General features: G+C 42.0%; 1 protein-coding gene, 1 long non-coding RNA gene and 1 pseudogene across 2 annotated transcripts in view; 2 read left to right on the plus strand and 1 right to left on the minus strand.

Moving 5' to 3' along the window:
• The window catches only part of LOC142450216 (uncharacterized), a 148,900-nt gene that overhangs the window by 74,306 nt on the left and 51,411 nt on the right, over window positions 1-23,183 (plus strand). The window contains exon 2 of the long non-coding RNA XR_012784920.1: window positions 21,695-21,800. This is a non-coding gene — a long non-coding RNA (uncharacterized LOC142450216). The remainder of the gene's footprint in view (window positions 1-21,694; window positions 21,801-23,183) is intronic.
• Window positions 1-23,183, minus strand: part of FGD4 (FYVE, RhoGEF and PH domain containing 4) — a 158,835-nt gene that overhangs the window by 35,034 nt on the left and 100,618 nt on the right. The window contains exons 5-7 of the mRNA XM_075551899.1: window positions 6,770-6,859; window positions 4,215-4,360; window positions 3,521-3,677 (exon numbers count right to left, since the gene is read on the minus strand). Coding sequence (XP_075408014.1) covers window positions 3,521-3,677; window positions 4,215-4,360; window positions 6,770-6,859 — 393 coding nt within the window. The remainder of the gene's footprint in view (window positions 1-3,520; window positions 3,678-4,214; window positions 4,361-6,769; window positions 6,860-23,183) is intronic.
• Window positions 991-2,260, plus strand: LOC142451110 (fructose-bisphosphate aldolase A pseudogene; annotated as a pseudogene).

The raw sequence follows: 23,183 nt of genomic DNA on the forward strand, positions 1-23,183 counted from the left end.
TCCCGCCTCCATCAAGGTCTGCCAGGTGGGACATGCGGAGACTGGCAACTTTTCTGCTGCTGATGGCAGCAGTGAGGAGAGGGGTGCATGCCCCCAGCTACTTGGTCAGTGGAAGGAAAGATCTCTGAGATAGGAAAGTGGGGAGGGCAGGATGCCGAGGTGCTGTGACAGCAGAGGCAAGAGAGGACCGAAACCAGCACACTGTCCTAGCAGACTCCATGTGCCAGCAAACAAGAGTCCAGCCTCCTGGAAATCGCCTGAACCATGTGTTGTCCTATTCATAGACAGCTCCATAGAGATAATGCCTTGAAAGCCAAGACTAGTAAACAGAAGCAGAAACAGCAGTGACTGACGACATACCACAGAGCAGGTAGGTTTAAAAGAAGCATTTTATCAAGCAAGCTGCTAAAGAAACCAGTAAAAGTTACAACCACCACTTTTGAGATGAAGGACGATTTTGAACCCAGATTTGTTCCATTATTTAAAATGCTTCCAAAGAGCAAAACATGAAGACATGCAGATAGGATAAAGTATGAAGGAAGTTGGTTGACATTGTCAAGAGTGCCCACAGATGTTAGATTTGGCAAAGACTTCAAAGAAAGAACGTATGGGATAACATCAAGAATACTACCATATGAAATGCCTTAGATTAAGATATAAAAATAAGACTGAATGAAAAGGATACAAAAGGAAATTATGTAAATACTACCTATAAGAAAGCTATAGTAATCAGACAAAATATACTACCAGAAACAAAGAAACTGGAAAAGATTGAAGTCATACAATACAGGAACAGAAACCAACAGAAATGAAATGGAATAATTTTAAATGGAGTAATATTTAAAAATTGAAAACATAAAATTTTATGTAGCACAGCTAAAGCAATATATTTACAGGAAAATGCATTGCTTTAAAATACTACAGGCACTCGCTCGCTGCCGATTCCACCGGCCGCCGCTTCGTTCAGCCTCCAGGAAGGAACTTGCCACCATGTCCTACCCATACCCAGCGCTCACCCCAGAGCAGAAGGAGCTATCGGACATTGCCCATCGCATTGTGGCCCCGGGCAAGGGCATCCTGGCTGCGGATGAGTCCACCGGAAGCATTGCCAAGCGGCTGCCGTCCATTGGGACCGAGTACACCGAAGAGAATCGCCGCTTCTACCGCCAGCTGCTGCTGAGCGCTGACCACCCGGTGAACCCCTGCATTGGGGGCGTCATCCTCTTCCATGAGACTCTACCAGAAGGCGGACGACAGGCGCCCCTTCCCCCAAGTCATCAAATCCAAGGGAGAGATCGGTGGCTTCAAGGTCGGCAAGGGTGTGGTGCCCCTGGCAGGAACAAACGGCGAGACCACCACCCACGGGCTGGACGGGCTGTCTGAGCGCTGTGCCCAGTACAAGAAAGATGGCGCTGACTTTGCCAAGTGGCGCTGTGTGCTGAAGATTGGCGAACATACCCCTTCAGCTCTCACCATCATGGAAAATGCCAACGTGCTGGCCCGTTATGCCAGCATCTGCCAGCAGAATGGCATTGTGCCCATTGTGGAGCCCGAGATCCTCCCCGACGGCGACCATGACCTGAAGCGCTGCCAGTATGTCACCGAGAAGGTGCTGGCTGCCGTCTACAAGGCCCTGAGTGACCACCACGTCTACCTGGAAGGCACCTTGCTGAAGCCCCATATGGTCACCCCTGGCCATGCATGCACACAGTTTTCCCACGAGATTGCCATGGCAACCGTCAGCGCACTGCACCGCACCGTGCCCCCTGCTGTTACCGGAGTCACCTTCCTGTCTGGAGGCCAGAGTGAGGAGGAGTCCATCAACCTCAACGCCATCAACAAGTGCCCCCTGCTGAAGCCATGGGCCCTGACCTCCTACGGGCGAGCCCTGCAGGCCTCTGCCCTGAAGGCCTGGGGTGGCAAGAAGGAGAACCTGAAGGCGGCCCAGGAGGAGTACATCAAGCGAGCCCTGGCCAACAGCCTCGCCTGCCAAGGAAAGTACACTCCCAGCGGTCAAGCTGGGGCTGCAGCCAGCGAGTCCCTCTTCGTCTCTAACCACGCCTACTAAATGGAGGTGGCGTGAGGCTGCCCCTCAACACTCCAGGCCCCCCCACCCCCTCCCGTGCCCACCGCTTGATGGGAGGATACCACCTGGGCTCCAGGCCACGCTTTCCTCTCACTCTCGTCGCCCTTATGACAGTGGTGTGCGGTGTTGTCTGTGTATGCTAACTCCATCGCCCTTTCCAGCTCACGGCCAATAAACAGCAGTTTAAGGGGGTAAAAATACTACAAAGAAGAAATGTTTCAAGTCAACAATCCAAGCCTCCACCTTAAGAAATTAGAAAAAAGAGACAAACAGCCGTGAAGGAGTGAAGGGAGGGTGCATCGTGTAAAATTCTGAATGAAGCTGAGGTCACAGCAACCAGAGACTGGTTAGCAGGAGAAACAAATATTCGAAGAGTAAATCGTCCCACATGCTGTACTAAAGTTTACCTGGTTTCTTTTATTTCATCTTTCTAAAAACCTCAAGAAACCCAGATTGCAAGAAAGCATGATAAACAACTACATACTTTTACACGCCTCCAATTTCATTTGGAAATTTAGATAAATATGCAAATGATGAAAGCTAAGAACAGGATCTAGAGAAGTCTCTAGCAACGTCACTGCCTGAAACTTGACTGTCGCTCCTCCCTCCCCTCCATTATTTCTATCTTATATAATAAAAGCAATATTTCATAGAAGGTAAATCAGTAGATACTGTAAATACTTGAGTATAAGCTGACCCAAATATTAGCTGAGGCACCTAATTTTACCACAAAAACTGCATTAAAAATGTGCTAAAAAAACAGCTTATATACCACACGAGTATATACAGTACTATTATCTGGTTTGGATGACCTCCAAAATAATCCAAACTGGCTGTTGAGAATTATTCTAAAAAGCAGAAGAAAGATATTTTCCACAAGTGGGATGGAGTCAGAAATTTAAGAATTTCTAAAGATTTGCTTGAGAGAAAATTATGCAAAGAAAAGGGAAATTGCCATTGTTAGTCCCTGTCCCGGGAATCTTATATGATCTAAAGAGTTCTTTTCCAGTACATCAACTGTATCTAAGAATAAGTGATTAATATTGACTAGGAAAAAAAATCAGGATATGAACACAAAGTGTGAAGAACTCGATGAGGGTATTTCCCAAATCTCAGTATTTACATTCTAACAATTCTGCGTCTGAGAGGAAGTGCCAGACTTTTGTAGATCTCTGAGGGCCCGGGCAGAGCTAGCTCCCAGTCTCTCCAGAGTCAGCGGAGAACTCGCTGCTTAGCCTGGCAGGTGCTCCATAGCCTCCACCATACTGAGCTCTCGATTTAATCAGACAGATGTTTTTGCACACTTACGAAATAGAGTCTAGAATGATAGTTACATAGCTCACATGTATTTATACAGAGAAATTTTATATCTAAAAAACCTCTAATTTATATGGAAAACAAAACTTACATTCTGGACCAAAACAGTCCTATTACCTGAATTTCTTCAACCACTGATTTGAACTGGGGGATTCGCTCCGTCATGTTTTTAACCAATTCCATTGCATTATCAAATCCCTTCACATACTCTCCATACATCTTAAGGAAAGGTGCCAGTTTCTGGAGGATGTCACCAATTCTCGGGGTAGTTTCCCTGTATGAAAGATAGAGGTGGATTATTAAAATCTTACCGAATGGGTGCAGTAAGTAACAGGACTCAAGAAAAGTAAATTCAGGAGCTGATGCCATGGGTGTACGTGTAGAGCAAATGTTTTGAGAATGACGATGGCAACGCATGTACAAATGTGCTTGACACAATGGGTAGATGGATGGGTTACATTGAGTGTTTGAGCCCCAATAAAATGACTTTAAAAAAGTAAACTCTTTGTACACACACAGGGTGCCATATCAGACCTCCTTTACTGGCAAGTGGGAAAGAATACCTAATTTCTAAGGGTGTTTCGGGATGATACAGTAAATAGAGAAGCTATGAAATTCTTGCGTCTAACTTTATTCCAGGTATCTAGCCTCCACCTGTCAAAAATAGTTTAACAAGAAGAAATGAGATCCTTTTCAGCTGAAGCTGCTCTGGCGGCGCTCTTTAACCCCACATTTCGCACCCTATCTTGCTACAGCCGCGCACCGCTCTCCACACTTCCCGCATACAGCACTTGCTGCCTACTCCGCTTACCATTCTTGCATTCGTCTCTCCAGCTCTGGCAATAGGAATTTACTATGGAAGGCATTTATTGATGAGATGTTAGAAAATATTTTATTCACCAACTCTGCTGGAAAGGAGCCTCGGTTTGCTTCTTCCAGTAGTTTGCAATAAAATACCTGAATCAGAAAAACAAAATCACACATCTTGTCAGATTCACAGTTCAAAGACCTAGCACTGTGCTAGGCACACAGTGGGAGCTTAGTCATTTTTCTGTTCAGTTAAGGAAAAGTCCATGGTTTAAGAAACACATCATTAATTGCAATTTAGGCATATAAGCTTCCAGTTAGATCCAAAGACCAGGAATATAAATCAGGAGATCTTGTTTCCAGTGTAGGCTATATGCTCTTATCAGTGGGATTTTAAAACAAATGATAATAGACTTTTTTTGTGTGAGGTTAAAAAAAAAGTTATGACCCTTAACTCTATTTCTATGTTAGCACAGAGTTAAGAGCTAGGAAAACTTTTTGTCAAAATGTTTCCCTTAAAAAAATTGTGATATTTTCCACTTTTCTTTGTTGCTTTGAAAGCACCCCTGGGTAGTGTGAACAGATAATGTGCTCATATGTTAACCTAAATGTAGACTTAGAAGTAAGAAAGTGCTGGCAGTCTACTTCTTTAAAAAAAAATCAGCGCCAGGAAAGGCTGCACAGAGTTCTACTCCAACTTACACAGCTTCCCTGAGTAGCTATCAACTTGACAGTAGCTGGTTGCTTGCTTGTTTGTTTGTTTGTTTTGGCTTTAGTGTTGTGAATGGCTCCTCTGTTACCTCTTATGCAACTTATTGACAAAAATTTTCATTTTTCCTATTAAGAGTAAGCTCCTTGATATGTTATGTTTTAATTCCTAAAATACAGCTGGTGTTCAATAACTATCTGGTTAATCGTATGTTGACTTGCTTTTCAGTAATGAGGCACAAACAAAAAACCAAACTTCTCCTGCACTAGCAACAGGTCCCTTCACCCAAATTTTAAAAAAGAAAAGGTGTTGCTGCCTCAGCTCTCCTCCACTAGGCCACTGTACCTCTTAATTGCCATTCTGTTCAACGTAGGCAGAAGGAGGGTCTGTTCCTCCTAATGTCCAGATGGTTGTCAATGTTCTAAATTCACCTCCACTGCATTTTCTTGAGGCAAAAAGAACACAAAATCATGCCCCTAGAGAGCCCAATGGGGAGGATACTGTAGCAATCAAGACTCTAAAATTCAAAAATGTCAGCAACAGTAGCTGACCAGTAAAAACAAAAATTTGTGTGTAGAAGAGAGGACACATCTACTAAGGGCATATGAGAACATTTCAGGTCTGTAATCTCCCTTAGAAGAAAACCTGTTTCAAAGATGCAAACTCCATGAATCGGTTGGCATGTGAAATTCGTTGGAAAAGTGACTTGAGTCCCAAACCATATCGTTCAAAAAACACAAGTCTTAAACTGGTTCTTCAAGGAGAGTAGGGATTAATTCTCGCTAGGGACCCATGATTGAAGGACCGCCATAACGTTTCAGTGCCCCTGCAGCAAAGAAAGGGGGATTCTTACAACTAGCAAACACATTTAACAGCTTTCTCTAACCCAGAATCCTCTTATTAGAAACCAGCCCTTTACACTTAACACTGAAATAGGATTAAAGTTACTTAGTTTTCAATAGTTATTCTTATATATTTATGTACTTTCCAAATGTATTGAAATGATAGCTGAACGTGACCATGTGGAAAGCACCAAATGTGAGAAGTAGATTGATTCTAGGGTCAACAACAGTGCACAGATACTGCTAGCCATTTCATACCAGGCCCACAGTGTCTTAGAAAGTTGAACAAGGACAATTCATCAAATCCCTTCTGGATGGGGGGAAGAAAGGGGAACCAATCACAATGATCGATGTATAACAACCCCATCCCCACCCCAGGGTGATGAACAACAGAAACATGGGTGAAGGGAGACAGTGGATGGCATAAGATATGAAAATAATAATAATTTATCAAGTGTTCGGGAAGGTGGGAGAGGAAGGAAGCCCTTAATACCAAGGGCTTAGGTAGCAAGAAATGTTTTGGAAAAGATGGCAACATATGTACAAATGTGCTTGATACAATACATGTATGGATTTTGTAAGAGCTGTAAGAGACCCCAATAAAATGATTTCTAAATAAACAAAATTCCTCTGGACAGACCTATTACTATATGGGTTCAGATTACTCACACAGTGATAACTGCAAATGAAACCAAAGGATCAATGATATATTCGTATAACATTAGAATAATCAGTATCTTATTTAATGATAATAATGAAATATCAAGAAATACACAAGTGTTTCATACTGAAGGGCACAGATTAGAAGGCATTTTCTGACTGGTATACAGAGCAATCTCAGTTCTTCATAAATTCCTTTGTACTTAGTGAATACACAGAGGAAACCAAAAGTGCCAGAGGTTTCCTTGAAGTATAGCTTTGGTGGACAAAAGGGAAGACTCTTCTTACAGTTTCTAATCACTTTCGTTACTAAGTTACAATGATAATTCTGAAAGGGAAAAATATTACCTGATCTAATAGGTCAAGTCGGTTGACATAAGCTCTTTCTGTGAGCAAGAGTTCATTGGCTATTTTGTGACGTTTTTGCTCATTAGTTTCCTAAAAATAGAACAGATATTCACATATTAGGAAAGAAAACTTGCACAATTTTCTCACATAGTAAACATACCTTCAAATAATTTGATCAAAACAGTTTCTCAAACTGCTCAGGTACCCAGTCCCTCTCAGCCACCCAACAATTCTGACAAGAAACAGATGAATATGTAACCTCTTCACTGCTCTCTGAAAGAAGTTAATACAATTATCCGTCTTTTCCTTAAAGTAGTTCCTATTCAGAGTTCCTGAATGTGACACTTTCCTGACTTTCCCCCGTCTCTCTCAGGCTGCTTTCGACTTGACTCTCTGAAATGTCTCATCTTATTGTTAGCATGTAAGCCAGCTCCACGTGTAAACATGGAAACAATGAATCCCATGTGCCCATCACTGAACTCTTTCAACCATCAACCTTTTGCTAAGCTTGTTTCCTCTATACTTCCACTCCTATTTTAAATAATAAAATGTTTCGGGTTTAATCGTCTCCACATTTATACAATGCTTCAGTATGTTTTTATTGCCCTATTAACTTCATGAGGATGGGAGCATTATTCCTTTGTTAGCCACTCAGTCTCCTGGCACTACAACAAATCAATGCAACCGAGGCATTCAATAAAATATTGAACACATGAATCACGAGTTACCGTCTCAGAGACCCAACTGCTGCTGGACACTTATTACTAGTTTGGTCTCCTCCTGACCAAACCCATCTGTCCTGCAAAGCTTTCAGCGCCCATCCCGACTCCCTGGTCAGTATTCTGTCCCTTTCTAGGAATTTGTTTTGGAATCTGGAATCAATTTAAACAGTTCCACTCCTAAGCCTGCCTAAAAGTCTAAATGGTACATAAGCCAGCACAATGGGAAATGGCTCACATCTAATGTGAGTCAAGTGTCTGCTTTGATGTGGGATGTACATAACCCAAGGACTGCTTGTAGTTATGAATTGAGTATCCCGGCCCCGATATTTTCTGATTCTAACCCATCTTACATATTGAAACACGGGGCATCTTCATAAGATTGTTTTGCACATACTATTCTACTCCTAGAAATAAAATCCATCAATAGGTCCCCATATACTGATTGCATGAAGTCTCGCTACTGTGTAGCATTGAGTTCTTCCATCTTTTGTCTCTAGCAATTTTCTCCAGTGACTCTCTCATTCTGTGTAGAGGCCCTTGTCCTCCAAACTGCTGTGCCCACCATGACTCCAACAGCTCCCTGGCTAGCCTGTCCCCCACCCTGTGTGGCCTGTGCTCTTGCTCTGTCTCACTAGGTGGCTAAGACTAACTTTCCTTTGGAGAGCTGGCTGAATTTCCATTCTTTAAGTAGCTTTCTTCAACTATGTAAAGATGCCTATGGCCTTGTTTGTTTCTATTAGAAAGCATTTCATAGTTCATGTGTAAAATTTATAGTTGAGAAACATTACCATCTTCACTCTTTACACTCTATATTACCTTTCCTGCCATTGAGTCAATGTATAGATCAGAGTAGAAGTGCCCCCGGCTGGGGGTGGGGTGGGGTTGAGACTCTGCCTCGACAGAGTAGAAAGCTTCATCTTTCGGCTGGTGACCCTCCAGAATTCCCTTGAGTCTCACATGGATCAGTCAGCAGTAGGCCACCGTTGGGCTCTGGGGAATCTCTGGGTTAAACTAAGACTCAGGAATAAAGATAATGTGGAGGGCTAAGGTCCATGGGCCCCATGCAGGTCTTGAGTGTCTACCACACCCAGGTGGAATATGAGTTACACACTGAGCTACTGCCCTCAAGTCAGCAGCTTCTCAGGAGAAAGGTAAAGCTTTCTATTCTCATAAAGATTTACAGGACTGGAAACCCACAGGGCCAGCTCTACTCAATCCTGTAAGATCGCTCTGAGTCAGAATTCACTTGATGGACATAATTTTAAAATTTTCACTCTGAGAGAGTATAAAGCAATAATACAGGCTTAGTAAGAAAAAACCTCCAGAGCAAAGTAGATTTTAAATCAGCATATAATGTGTGGAAATGCTACTGAGCAACAGGAATGCTCCACTGCGTTCCACATACAGGAGATACACAGGCAGTAGCTGTTCTCACTTGCAAAGGGGTACTAGTTTCCTTCTAAGAGCAGCACTGGTATGTATGAGTTACTCACTCTACAAATGTTTAACTGATTTGTACTCTGAGCAGTATTGCACTACGAACCTGCAGTCTTCAGATCTGGGTTAGCTCAGTCCCCTCAGGGTGCAGTACTTGCATTGTTGAATGCCTACAAAAGAGCACACCTGCCCCTTTTCTTAATGGTCTCCAAATCTGGCTGATCTAGGTACGTTGGCACCATGTAGACACTTCTACTGGAGGAACTGTCCTCAAGCACATTTTTTACTGGGGCTCTGGATGGTATAATATCTGATTAATCAAGTCCCTTGCCACAGGAAAATCATGATCCAGTGAGCTAAGAGGAGATACATACTGGACATGTCGGCGAACGGCACTCTTTACAGGGAAAAGAGCTCGCTGACCTGCCCTGTAAATGAGGAAGCACACAGGCTTGAAGGCTTTGTATGGGCACCTTATCAACTGCAGCGTGAAGCTGAAACTGGAGAGTCAAAAGCATCCCTTAGTGTTTAAGTCAGGCTGTGTCAGATGGCCATTTGCAGTCCAAAGCATCCTGATAGAGAAAAGTGACAGACTAGGAAACATAGGTGCTCTATGCCATGAAATGGAAATCTTTAAAGATTCTTAAATTACTTTTCATTGAGGAGACAAAGGTAAAAGTTAATTTTTTTTCATGCCAAAAAGTATATGGATAAGGTTAATAGAAATTTGCCATCCTTCATAGTCATGGGAAAAATGACTTGCATCAACACTATAAGCAATTTGTCCTTTGGTTTGTAAACAAATTAGACTCATAAAAACAAACAGTAACATTTCCTCTTTTGGTGTATACTTCTAGGAGTTTTGACAAATGCATACAATTATGTAACCACCACAATCAAGGTGTAGTACACACTCACCACACAGACTTTCCTTGAATTCAACCCTGCCCCAGTCTCACCAGCAATTTGTGGCAACCACTGACCTGTCTTCTGCCCCATTGTTTGGTCCAGAATATCATGTATATGGAATCATACAGTAGCTACCTTTTGGCTTTAACATCTTTAATTTAGCAAAATATACTTGAGATCCATCCGTGTTGTTCTTAGTAACATTCACTTGTTCCTTTGAAGCCCTTAGTCTCATTCGAATGGTGTTGATGTATATCTTCTTAGCAGGTTCACGTTTCATATGCTCAGATTCTACTCTGACCGACATTAAGAAAAGTAATCAGCAGAACTTGTGCCATTGTATGGCAGTTACACAATTTAATGCCTACTTGATAAACGCATGAAGGGGTGGAGTTTAATCTGTCAATCAGGTGCCTGATGGATCCCTCCTTGCAGGCATGGCCTTCTCTTGAGGATTCTGGAGGCACGACACACACTGGCTCTGCTTCACCTTCCTAATGACAAGCCACATGGAGCCACACTGATGGCAGCCAGAACCCTGGAGATGTGTCTACCGCCATTAGATCCATGGGACTTTCTACCCACTGGCCTGTGACCTTCCTGCATTGGGCATCGTTGCATGTGCTACGTGAGTCTGAAGTGGAATTCCTTGGCTAATATCGGATTTATGGACGTGATCTGGATTGGGATGTTTTATTGATACTTAATTACTAATTGATATAGAGTTCTGTCACACACATATGAGCGTCTTTGGATTTCTCTAGTCAGCCTGGTCACATATAGAGAGATGATGTCTTTTATGAGTAAAAGCATTCATTCACCACCAGGTCATATAGCCAATTATTGGCATTGAAGTCACCCTTGAGGTCTTTCACAATTCTCCAGGATCTGCAAAAGGAAGCTGATAAAAACAACAACAACAACAACAAAAAAAACAGTTGCTGCTGACTGCCAAACATATTTTTAGCTGAACTGGCCGAACTGGGATTACCTGGTCACATCCTGCAGAAACCAAAGGGGCTGGCAGAAGTTCTTAGCAAAAGCTAGTTCTTCCACACAGATGGTCTTTTGCACATTAGGTCCCTGCCCTTGCCAAAGTCAACACAAGATAAACAAAAGTAAGCTTGCTGACATACAAAGGTTTCATTTCTCAGTGAAACGGCTTTGAAGAAAAGTGAGATTGTGGAGCACACTTTAGATTACCACCGCCGCTGCCACTATTAGCACCATAAGAATTGCCAACACTCGATCACTGCTGCCTGTATGCCCATGGTACAAATATCTCATATAACTGAGTAATTTAACAATTTTGACATAGGTACTGTTAGTTTCCCTGATTTTCAGGCAACATATAACAAAACCCCAAGGTGCTAAGAAACTCTAGGTAGTGGGGTCAAAGACCACATAGTGAAATGACTGAATCAGATTCAAATCATGAAGAGTACATGCTTTTACACAGCCAATCAGTAAGTAGTCCTGCTTCATTCTTAGGTTCCCTTGCACTAAAAAACAAGACTGTGGTATGTGTAGTATAAGTAGGTGAACTGACAAAAGAACACCTGACCTTACAAATTCACTTAGCATGCATTTTAATATTTATGATTTTTTATGACACATTCCATTTAAAACAGACTTTCCAACAATTTAGCAATTATCATAAGGGAAAAAGAGTCCTTTTGACATAATAACTCCCAATTAGAGAAAAGTCAGTTACAACACTTCATCTGAAATCTACAATTAAGAAAAAAACTAATGTGTTATCTCATGCAAGGGACTGATATTAGATCTAAATGAGGCTTAAATAATTTATAGTTTTAAAGTGTCTGGATACATTAGGACTAAAGTGAAATTAAAAAAAAATGTCCCCTATTGTTTCTCACTTCCAAACTATATAACAATACTTTGTGTCCAGCATTTTACTAAGGAGTCAATTATTCTTGTTATCCTTTGGAAAAGAGCAACAGTTACACAATATAACATGGATGTACAAAAGTATTTTTCTGCAACTCAAGTCTAATAAACAGACCTAACTTATTTTAAAAAGTGTTTGATATCTTGCTGTAAATAAAGGTTCTGTCTAGGAAGCAAAGGCACATATAGGGAGAGTAATGGAGGTGTGCACTTATGTAAATACATCAATCCATAATAATCGTGGTATGGGCCTATGTACATATATTTATAAGGCAATATACTGAAGCTACAGATGGGCCTTGGGCCTCAGCTTATATCTTCCCTTAATACAAGAACACTTTGTTCTAACAAATTGGCATTCTGTGATGTTCACCACCACCCCTACCCACACACGCATGCTCGCAGACACACGATCGCTGAAGACAAAATGGGTGCATAAGGAGATGTGAAGAAAGAGGATGGTGCTCGGCCATTAAAAGATATAGTGTCTGGGGTCTTAAAGGCTTGAAGGTAAACAAGCGGCCATCCAACAGTGAACAACAAACTCACATGAAAGAAGTACACCAGCCAGTGCGATCTTCAAGTGTCGAACTGGGCAATGGGCATCAGAAGATTCACAACAAACAGTAACAAACAAAAATTCCTTGGTGAGAACTGAGGGGGGCTGGAGTGGAGACCCAAAGCCCTCTACGGACAATAGAATGCCCCCCCACCCCCCCCACACACACACAGAGGGGTCACAGGGAGGGGATGAGTCAATTGGTACAGTCGAGCACTAATGGATCACACAATATACCTCTGATCCCTTGAGACCTTCTCACACACACCCTCCCCTATATCATGACCCCAGTGCCGCTTCCCAACCTAGACTAGACGGAGCACGTACATAGGTATAGGCAAGAGAGAAAACTCAACACATGGAACCCAGGAACAGGAAAAGGAATAGAAATACCAAAAGGGTAGCGGGGAGTGGGGGAATGATAGGGAGGGAGGGGGCATCAATCTCAAATGAATGGCACATACCACACACACCCATCCAGGGGGAAGAACAACAGAAACCAGAGGGGAAGGGAAACAGCGGTTGGTGTGAGATTTGAAAATAATTAACAATCTTCAATCTCTCAAGGGGCCTTGAGGGATGGGGTTTAGGGGGAGGGAGGGGGAAAAAAGAGGAGCTGATCCCAAAAGCTCAATGGAAAGCAAATGTCTAGAAAAGAATGATGGAATATATGTATGAATATGTCAGATACAACTGATGTATGGATTGTAACAAGAGTTGTAAGAGCCCCAATAAAACGATTAAAAGAAAGGTTCTGTCTTCACTAGATAGGCAAAACTTTTAAACCTGTAACTATGATACTATAAATAAATATACAAGCATCTCAAAACAAACACATTAGAGAATAATTATGCTTTAAGAATTGAAAAAGATCCTATTTTCCCAGTAACAATTTTCTCTGCTTTAATGCACTTGTTCTGCTATACCTAAGAACCTCACACTTCAGTCGCCTTCAGTGGGGATCTCCTGTGTAGGGTGAAGTCTGGCCTGCCTGTCCCTCACTGTACCTACTGGCTCATGACCATACTGCTATGGCAGCTCTGTTGCCTCACCAGCTCCCACGACTCTCTTCACATTTTTTGGCATGACTTTATTCCATATGGGAGGCCAGAGCAAATAAAAATAAACACTTTGTGGAGACAGTTACTCATTCTTCAAAATCTGATCACCTTCCTTAAAACTATCACACAGAGAAGAGACTTTGGAAGAAATTTTATAAATACAAATGAATTACTTTGCTGAGTGATGCTTTTGTTAGCTAGAAATGAATCGGGTCTACATGCTCTCAAATATGATTTTCCTTTTGAGCAGCAAGAATGTTTTCTAAAGGCATTTATTCAGCAGTACTTCGTGTTCTCCTGTACGTGCTTACCAGGGGTTATGTTTAAAACTAAGGAGTGCTGGTGGTGCTGTGGGTCAGGTGCTGATTGGTCTGCTAGCTCATCTGCAGGAGAAAGAGGAGGCCCCATATGCCCCAATAAGGTCATTAGGAGTTGGAACTGATTGTGGTGTTGAGTTTATTATTTTTTAATTAGCTGTGTAAGCAGGCTTTCACGGAACCAGGTCGGATGGTTCTCAGTGCCTGGGAGATCCATTTAAATCTTCTGTAGGGAGAACAACATACCTGGGGAGAGGTGCACGCACTTCTGTGTTCCCAGAAATCCATAACGAGAAGTCATTTTGGGGAATAAACATTTGATTTGTGTACCACAATTTACAAGCTGTATCAAAATGTTGCTATGTCCTTTTAAAAGGTATTTCCTGACAGTAAAGTCTTCAATTTGGATTCAACTGATAGTGTGAATGTAACTCATAATGATGTCTGAATGTCTCACGACTAACTGGCCTGTCATCTCCAAGGTGTTTTATAATCTCTACCTTGTGTTGGTCTCTTTCGTTCTGCATTATTCCAGGACTAGGGGACAGGAAATTAAAGGAAGCTGTCCCAATTGAACATTAAAAACTGCCGCTATTTACTAATTATTTATTCTGGGTTAAATATTATTACATGTGCTTTATAATACTCTTGTGAAGCAATATTATTGACTGTATTTTGGTGAAACTAGGATACCTGCCCCAAATCATACAACTCGTATTTGGTTGTTGTTGCCAGTAATGCAGCCATGTAAATAACGCACAAATGGGTGGAAGTGTGACAAACTATGCTAGAAATTTCTGGCACAGCAAGCCTATATGCACTGTGCATTTGTTGTGTTAGTTCTAAAAGTGAATTTCAGCCCATTTCACCTTCAATCAATAGTCTGAAAATGCTTTGATCATATTTGTCTGATAAAGGTATAGATCACGGTTAAGAAGTCAGGGATCAAGTTTGGTCCCTGTAATTGAAAAGTACAAGCTGGAAACTGCAGGTTTGTTCTGGGGCTGGCTGTTTGTTGCTGGGCCTGGGCGGTACAGTTCTTTGTAGCCTCTCTGTGCATCAGGGGCAGGCAGAGGGGCAGGGCAGGGCTGTGCGCGGGCTGCCTCCGGTGGAGTACAGGCTCGTCTCCAGGTGGCTGGCGATGATGGCCCATGCATGCCCTGTAAGGAAGCACGACCTCTCTGCATGATGTGTCTCACATCCTCCCCCAGCATCGGGGTGGGACTCGAAGGGCCAGAGGATGCAGATGGCAAGCAGAGCAGGACATGCTGTGGGGCTGCGCACTGTGCACTGACCTCACCCACCTGACTGGCCTGTCTGGTTGCCCTGCTGATGGCAGTTTCTGGGCAGGAAACGTGATTTCTTCCTGCACTGGAGATAGTTTGCAAAGCAGGGAAGGAATCCTGCCGAGAGAGGGGCTGCTTTAGAAACGTGAAGTTAGGCTGGTGAGGGTCTGCTGCTGCGAGCCAAACTGCTGATGTTAACATTGAAATGGAATGAGCCATCATGTGAAAAATATCAGGATGGCACACTTACAGGAACCATGCATACAAATTCAGTAAACGACGGAGGTAGGTGACAAATCCAGATAGCCAGGCCTGTGAAAACAAAGTCCATGCTCTGCTGTTGTCTCTTCAGCCAGGAGAAGGAACTCTGGATTCGAGGACCAAGAAAACCAAAAGGTAGAAATACAGTTTCTTTTGTTCAAATGAGGGTCCCGTGACCTCAGAATACTTAGAAACTGGGAAACTGATCAAGTCTAAATTTAAAAACACACACACCCATTTTTAAATACACAGATATTGTTCTTCCCCTACTGCTTCATACTAACTTTTAGCACACGTTTACCTGGGAACCCAGCACCAAAACTGTTCCAAACGTGCGTCCCCCACACTACTCAATCCAGGACATGAAAAGAAGTCAGAGCACAAGTGAGGGATTTTCATCAAACGGCTTACGTTACATCCTCTGGAGGCAGGGTGTCGAGGATGGAGAAACAGCTTGCACTGAGGAGAGTTCAGCTGCTTGCACAACATCAAGACAGGAAGTGGTAGGCAAGAGAAAAACTATTGTCTCTTTTACTCAGTTTAGTGTAGATTAATGACTAAACTGCCTTTTGGTTTTGCAGAAGTTAAACAAAGAGCATCAAGAATGGAGCTAACTCATCCCAAGTCAGGGTAGGACATGAAAGCAATTAGGTTATTAATCTTTCGGATGAGTTGACTTTTAAAACGTATACATATTCCATGCAAACTTATAGCTGTGTGTCCCACCAGGGAGCACCTCCGTTTAAATGGGAGACAAGAGGTTTTAGGATGTTCATTTCTGGTGTGATGTGTTCAATTTTGATCACTGAGGGGCATCTCGGGTCTTAAGTCTATTCATTTTACTTCACACACGAGGAAACTAAATTGTATGTTTAAAGGACTGTTAAGCTTTTCAAACATCATTTATTCCTCGTGCCAATGTTATGGGGAAACTGAGGCACACAGGGGTTTGAGTGACTTCGTCAAGGTCATAGAGCAAGTAGTAAGTGGCAGGTTTTTGGCATTCAAACCTAGCGATCCTGGCTCCAACATCTATGTTCCTGGTCAACTGGTTATGGTGGATGAGCAAAAAAATCGTAAGTCACATAGAACTACCTTATTTTTTTCATTTTTTAAACTACTCTATTTTTAAAACTTCCCCTTCCCCTCACAAAATAACCCTAAATATGTTATTAAACTTTATCTTTACGCACATCATGACTTCAAAAGACCCCCGATGTTTCCCAAATCTCCCAGCTCATTTCGCTGTGTTAAAGCAAGCCCAGTCCTGACTGTGTCAATTGCTTGGAAGGCACTGTTGTCTTACTGAGGAGCTGTACCCCTCAATCTAATCTGTTTCTTGAATTACAAGCCACTGAGCCATGCTAGATGGCAGTCTGGTGGCACGTTAGGTAAGCAATGGACTGCTAATAGCAACATGGTCCACATTTTTCCTGTTAGGTGAGCAGCAAGCAACTTGCTCTGAGTTAGTGCACCCACCCAGTGGCATTGCCTGGGAAGATTCTCTCTCTCTAGTCATAGTGAATTTTTTTATAAAAACAGTTTTTCACTCTAACCTCATTTTTTTGTGATGGCCAGATAAAGAAAATAGCATGCAGCTGTGAAATTTTGTTTACTGCTCGGAAAAATGCCACAGAAATTATGTTCAACACAGCTTACAAGGACAGCGCTATGGGAAAAACTCAACTGTACGAGTGGTTTTCTCATTTCCAAAAGGGTGAAATGTCAGTTGATAACAAACCTCATTTTGGATATCCGTCAACTTCCTGAACAGATGAAAATGTCGATTTATAGTGCATTTGGAGTTCATTCGACCAAGTCAGACTATTAATCAAGCTTTCTATTTAGAGGTTCTGAAAAGATTGGGTAACAGTGTGCAACAAAACAAGACCTGATTTCTTATACAATTGATGTATGGATTGTTATAAGAGCTGTAAGAGTCCCAAATAAAAGTTTTTTTTAAAAGACCTGATTTGTGGCAATAGGAAACTGGTTTTGCTACCATGGCAATGCACCTGCTCATGCGGCCCTCTTGGTGTGACAGTTTTGGCAAAAAAACCAGCATGCCTCTATTGGCCAATGCACCTGAGTCACCTGACCTCACGCCATGTGACTGTTTCCATGAATTAAGAGGGATATGAAAGGACAGCAATTTGAGGATGTAGAAGTGGTAGGAAAAAACAAACAAACCAGGGAGGTGCTGTCAGCCATCCAAACTGATGAGTTTGAAAAACATTTCCAAGAATGGAATCACAGATTTGACAGATGTATCAAGTGTAATGGAAAGTACTTTGAAGCTGATATGGTTGTTGTGTAAAAAATAAATGTAAATACACAGCTTTGAAAAAAAATTCCTTTTCTTGTGTATGGGGGGGTACCCCTTTTTATGTACTACATAAATGTACTAATTTGACTACTGTGGTTCATGGAGCTAGTTAGTTAGAATGCCCCATTCTAAGGCCTCCAAGGCTGTTGCCTCTCCCTCCTCCCACTCTCAAGTCCTCCGGTTCTTTTCATTTTACCTGGATAATCATGTTCCCACTCCCATTATGTTTGTGCAAGAGAAGACTGATTGTGTTCTCCTTACTCCTACATATAATTCTACCTTGGCAATATAATAATCTCAACCATATTTAGTTTCTTACATTGTTACACTCTTTTCTGAGCTCCAGAACCATATTTCAATTTGCTTAATTAACATCCTCACAGGCGTAGGCTCACCAGCGCCATAAATTAAGTTAATTCAAAGTTAACACAGTAACTTTACTCCCTTTCTGCTTCCCCATCTCAGCTGCTCCATAGCAGGTAAGAAACCAAGGCTGGGAGAGGCGTGAGTAAACGGCCTGTCTGGGCCACGGGGTTTGAACATAATCTTTTCATTCTGAAGCCTTCCTCCTTAACTAGTAAAGATGCTTCCAGAAAGCTCCAGTTTACAGTCAAACCTTCAACTGGACTTCCTAGAAGTCCCTCAGATGGTTTCTTCTGTCCTCTCAGCTCCAGAAAACGGTGCACCATCCGTCAATTCAGTCAAGCCGGGAGTTGAACATGACTCATTCCCTACATCCAAATAATCACAGTGAACTCAGCAAGCACTCTCCCTGGTTTCTAACCCCCTCCCTCACCCAGACCAGAATCTTCTTAACACCTGGACTACAGCAGTGGCTTCCTAACCATTCACTGTAACCCATCCGTTTTCCCTTTTATCTGACTCATTTTTTCTAAATCCATAAATGTGTAATCGTATTGGACTTACGGAAAGTTTGAAATAACCTGGGGGAATTATCTATGTTTAATCCAACAAAACAGGATACTGTATATTATGTCCATGCAAACAGGATACCATGCAAAGTGACCATATATTACACTAGTGAGCATGTTTTTTAGAAATGAGAATAGTAAAGCACACCAGAATGTTAAATATCAAAACATTCATCTCTCTCTGGGTAGTCGATTTATATGTCCCTACATTTTCCTGATTTTTATCTTAACAAACAAACATGTATCCATTGCTTTCAGGAGAAAAAGAAAACCCAAAACTTCTTTGTAGCATATGAACCCATTACAATTCATTCTTACTTCCCCTTTGAAGCCCAGACCTCCATTCCCACAACTGGTCCCCTAGGCCTTTTGTACTCTTTTCTTTCCCTGAACTTAGCAACCGCCCCTTGCTCACACTTACCCTGTGTGCCTCTCCTCACTTTTACCCCAGTCTTTCCTTCACCCTACCTCCTTCAAGCCCAGGTCAACCATCACAGTCTCTTGCAGATGGCCCCTTCTTCAGCAATGCTTTAGGTACACGGGCTTCCTCATGTGTGTGTTCAAATATATCCTGGTTGCCTGCCTCTCTCTGTGTGCGTGCGTGCGTGCGTGTGTGTGTGTATGTATGTGTGTGCTGGGCTTGCTTGTTCTTTATTCAGAACCTAAGAAAGTAGCCCTTGCAAAGCAAAATTTTAATTGAATAGGTGTCTTTTTAGGTCCATGCAATTCTATCTTGTTTAATTTTCCTTTAAAACCCACTAACCCGTTTGGGTCGTTCATCTGCAGAACTACAAAATAAAGATGTTTCTGAACATTCATTCACTTAACAGGGTGACTTTTCATGACCTCAAACCTGGTTTTAACATTCTTTTGTTAGGTTGCAGTGTTTTGTTCCGCATACCTCACCGTAATAAAAATCCGCAATCTAACTGGGCACTTGCATCGGTAATGCTAGCACTAACAGCAGGCAACGACCTAGTCAAGCTGGGTAATGTCATTGCTTGACCTGTATTGCATCTTTCTGGAAGTATAGCTGATATGGCATAAGAAAGAGCCAAGAAATAAATCACCATTTGCCTTAGAGTCTAGCAAGAACTCAATAGCGGCCCTCTTTTATAAAGAAGAAGTGAAAGGAGGAAATTTAAAAGCTTCACCAAAAAAGAACTTGCTGACCATGTTATGAGAATTGGGTCTCTAAATTAAGCATTATGTTTTACTCATAAACAACTTTTGAGACTTCATTTTGTATCCCACAAAAATTAGTGCTTTTAAGAGTTACATTGAACTTACTTTGGAGGAATAAGACAGAAAAAGGGAGCTGATGCCAGGGGCTTAGGTGGAGAGCAAATGTTTTGAGAATGATGAGGGCAATGAATGTATGAATGTGCTTTACACAATTGATGTATGGATGAACTGTGATAAGAGTTGTATGAGCCCCCAATAAAATGATTTTTAATTGCTTTTAGAGTCTAGCAGTCCAGTTATACCCAAATAAAGATTTTTCTAAATTAAAAAAAAAAGGAGCAAAAAGGTGAGTTAAACTTGGTAAATAGCATTGGTTTCTATTTGCAATTTATTTCTGAATTTGTCTTGTCATTCTTTTTATTTATCATTGTTAGGGGCTATCTAGTTGGCTCATAGTGGGCTGCACAGAATATGCCACTGCCCAGTTCTGCACCAACCCCACAGTTATTGTTTGAGCCCATTGTTGCAGCCACTGTGTCAGTCCATCTCAGTGAGGTTGCCCTTTTTCATGGACTGTCCTGTACAGGAGACTGGTTCCACCTGATAATCTTCTAAAGCGTGTGCGACAAAGTTATTCTTGCTTCTCAGGAGCATTTTGGCTGTACTTCTTTGGTCTTCCTCATTTAATTGGAGGCTCATACAACACTTTGCACAATCCAAACATGCATCCATACATTATGTCAAGCATATTTGTACATTGTTCCCATCATTCTCAAAACATTTCCTTTCTACTTGGGCCCTTGGTATCATATCTTGATTTTACCCCTCCCACATGAACTCTTGACAATTTATAAATTATTATTATTTTGTCATGTCTTACACTGTCCCACATGTCCCTTCACCCACTTTTCTGTTGTCCATCCCCCAGGGAGGAGGGGGTTATATGTAGATCCTTGTAATCAGTTCCCCCTGTCTACTTCACCTTCCATCCACCCTCCCGGTAACGCCACTCTCATCACTGGTTCTGAAGGGATCATCTGTCCTGGATTCCCTGTGCTTCCAGTTCCCATCTGTACCCATGTACAGCCTCTGGTCTAGCCAGATTTGTAAGGTAGAATTGGGATCATGATAGTGGGGGAGGAGGAATCATTAAAGAACTAGAGGAAAGTTGTATGTTTCATTGTTGCTCCACTGCACCCTGACTGGCTCGTCTCCTCCCTGCAACCCTTCTGTAAGGGGACGTCCAGTTGCCTACAGATGGGTTTTGGGACCCCACTCTGCACTCCCCCTCATTCACAATGATATGATTTTTTGTTCTTTGATGCCTGATACCTGATCCCTTCGACACCTTGTGGTCACATAGGTTGGTGTGCTTCTTCCATGTGGGTTTTGTTGCTTCTGAGCTAGATGGTGGCTTGCTTACCTCCAAGCTTCTAAGAGCTAAGACGCTGTATCTATTGATAGCCTGGCATCATCAGCTTTCTTCACCACATTTGCTTATGCACCCACTTTTTCTTCAGCGACTTGTAGGGTCTGGTCTTCCTTATTGTCTAGCTTTTGCATATATCTGAAGTGATTAAAAAGATCAGAGCTTGGGCCACGCACACCTTATTCCAGCAGATTTGCCCAATGTAATAAGTCATTTGATATCTTGACTGCTGCTTCTTGACTGGGCTTTGATTGTGGATCCACATAAAATGAAATCCTTGACAACTTCAATCTTTTCATCACGATGTTGCTTACTGGTCCAGTTGTGAGGATTGTAGGTTTCTTTTTATTGAGGTACAATCCATACTAAAGTCTGTAGTGTTTGATCTTCAGCAAGCGTGTCTCGTTTGCATATCACAACCTGTTAGAGGCCTTTTCTTCTTGAATCTCTATTTTGCATTCTTTCTTCTAATAATCCAGTTTCTAGGATTATTTGCTCAACAATGGTATGGGGAAAGGACACACCTGAGCCCTTTCCTGATGTTAAGCCCCTTGTTCTCTTCTAATGACCACCTCTTGATCTATCTACAGGTTCTGAATAAGCACAATGAAGTGTTCTGGAGTTCCCATTCTTCTCAGTGTTTTCCATAGATATGATAAAAGAGTCAGACCCCTCGGCATAGTCAAGAAAACACAGGTGAGCATCTTTCTGGTACTCTCCACTTGCAGCCAAGATCCATCTGACATTGTATGATATCCTGTGTTCCATACCCTTTCCAAATCCAGCTTGAATTTCCGGCAGCTTGTCTATGTACTGCTGCTAGTTTTGTCTTTTACATTTTTATTGGTACCTAATCCACATATCACAATTCAATTGTTCAATCATATCAAGAAGAATTGTACAATTATTACCACAATGAGTTTTAGAACATACCCCTACCCCTGTCCCTTTTGGGTAAATCATCTTTAAAATGAGTTGTGTAATCACAATCACTTCCAGTGCTCCCTCCCCCCCTCCACTGTTTACTCCCCAAATCCCCTCACCATCCCCATCTCCCAACCCCCACCCCTGTACCCCATACCCTATAAACCCTTGTATCCGTTATTATCTCTATGCATTCACTCTTCTGTGCTTCAAAAACTAGGAAAACCAATAGAAACAATGAAAAATGAAATTGAACAAAAGTGATAAGGAAAAAATAATAATTTAAAGATAAAATTACAAATAATGAGTAAGAAAGACTACCCTCAATATGTAAAAAGCCTGGGAAGATATTTTTGTCATAGACCACGCAAGAAATACTTGCACCTAAAACAAATTCAGATTGGGTCAGTAGGGAGGTCAAATGACCAATTATCGAGCTCTACCAATTATCAAGATTACAATGATCTCTTTCTGATAGTAAGGCTATTCAAGATCCTTGCCTGTGGTTGGTGGGGCTCTTGCCAACCGTTTCATCTAACTAGTTACTCTGCAGATGGGCTTTGGGATCCCCAAGGTTCTCGAAAGCCTTCTACTAATTAGGTGTTCATAATTTTAGCTCTGATCATTTTCCCTTCATCGTATTTGAATTTTGTTATTGCCATCGTTGACTCATATAAACTGGTGTGCTTCTTTCATATGGATTTAGTTGATGCCTCGCTTAGATGGCTGCTTGTTTGAATATGTGCCTTTAAGACCCCAGACACTATTCCGACTGATAGCTGGGCACCATCTGCCACCTTCATCACACTTTGCTGTAGCACCCTTATCTTAAGTGATCATTTCAAGTGAGTATTGAGCATGCAGGTGAGCATTGAGCAGGGCCTTGTGATAAGAACTAACTGCTCTTGGATTAGGACTATAATTAAGTAGGCGCCTAGAATCCATCTGCATGTCCATGGAGTATGCACGACACAGGTTTACTTGGGCAGCCATAATATGACAAAATCAAAACCCCATAAAACCAACCACACCAATAACAGCAACAAAACTACTAGCAAACAAACAAACAAGGAGAAAAAAAACTAAAGGCAGCAAAACAAAAACCCATAGAAACAAAAGGGCACAACATTGTCAGTAACATTATCAATTTTCCCA

Source organism: Tenrec ecaudatus, chromosome 6, assembly GCF_050624435.1.
Source record: "Tenrec ecaudatus isolate mTenEca1 chromosome 6, mTenEca1.hap1, whole genome shotgun sequence".
Lineage (NCBI taxonomy): Eukaryota > Metazoa > Chordata > Mammalia > Afrosoricida > Tenrecidae > Tenrec > Tenrec ecaudatus.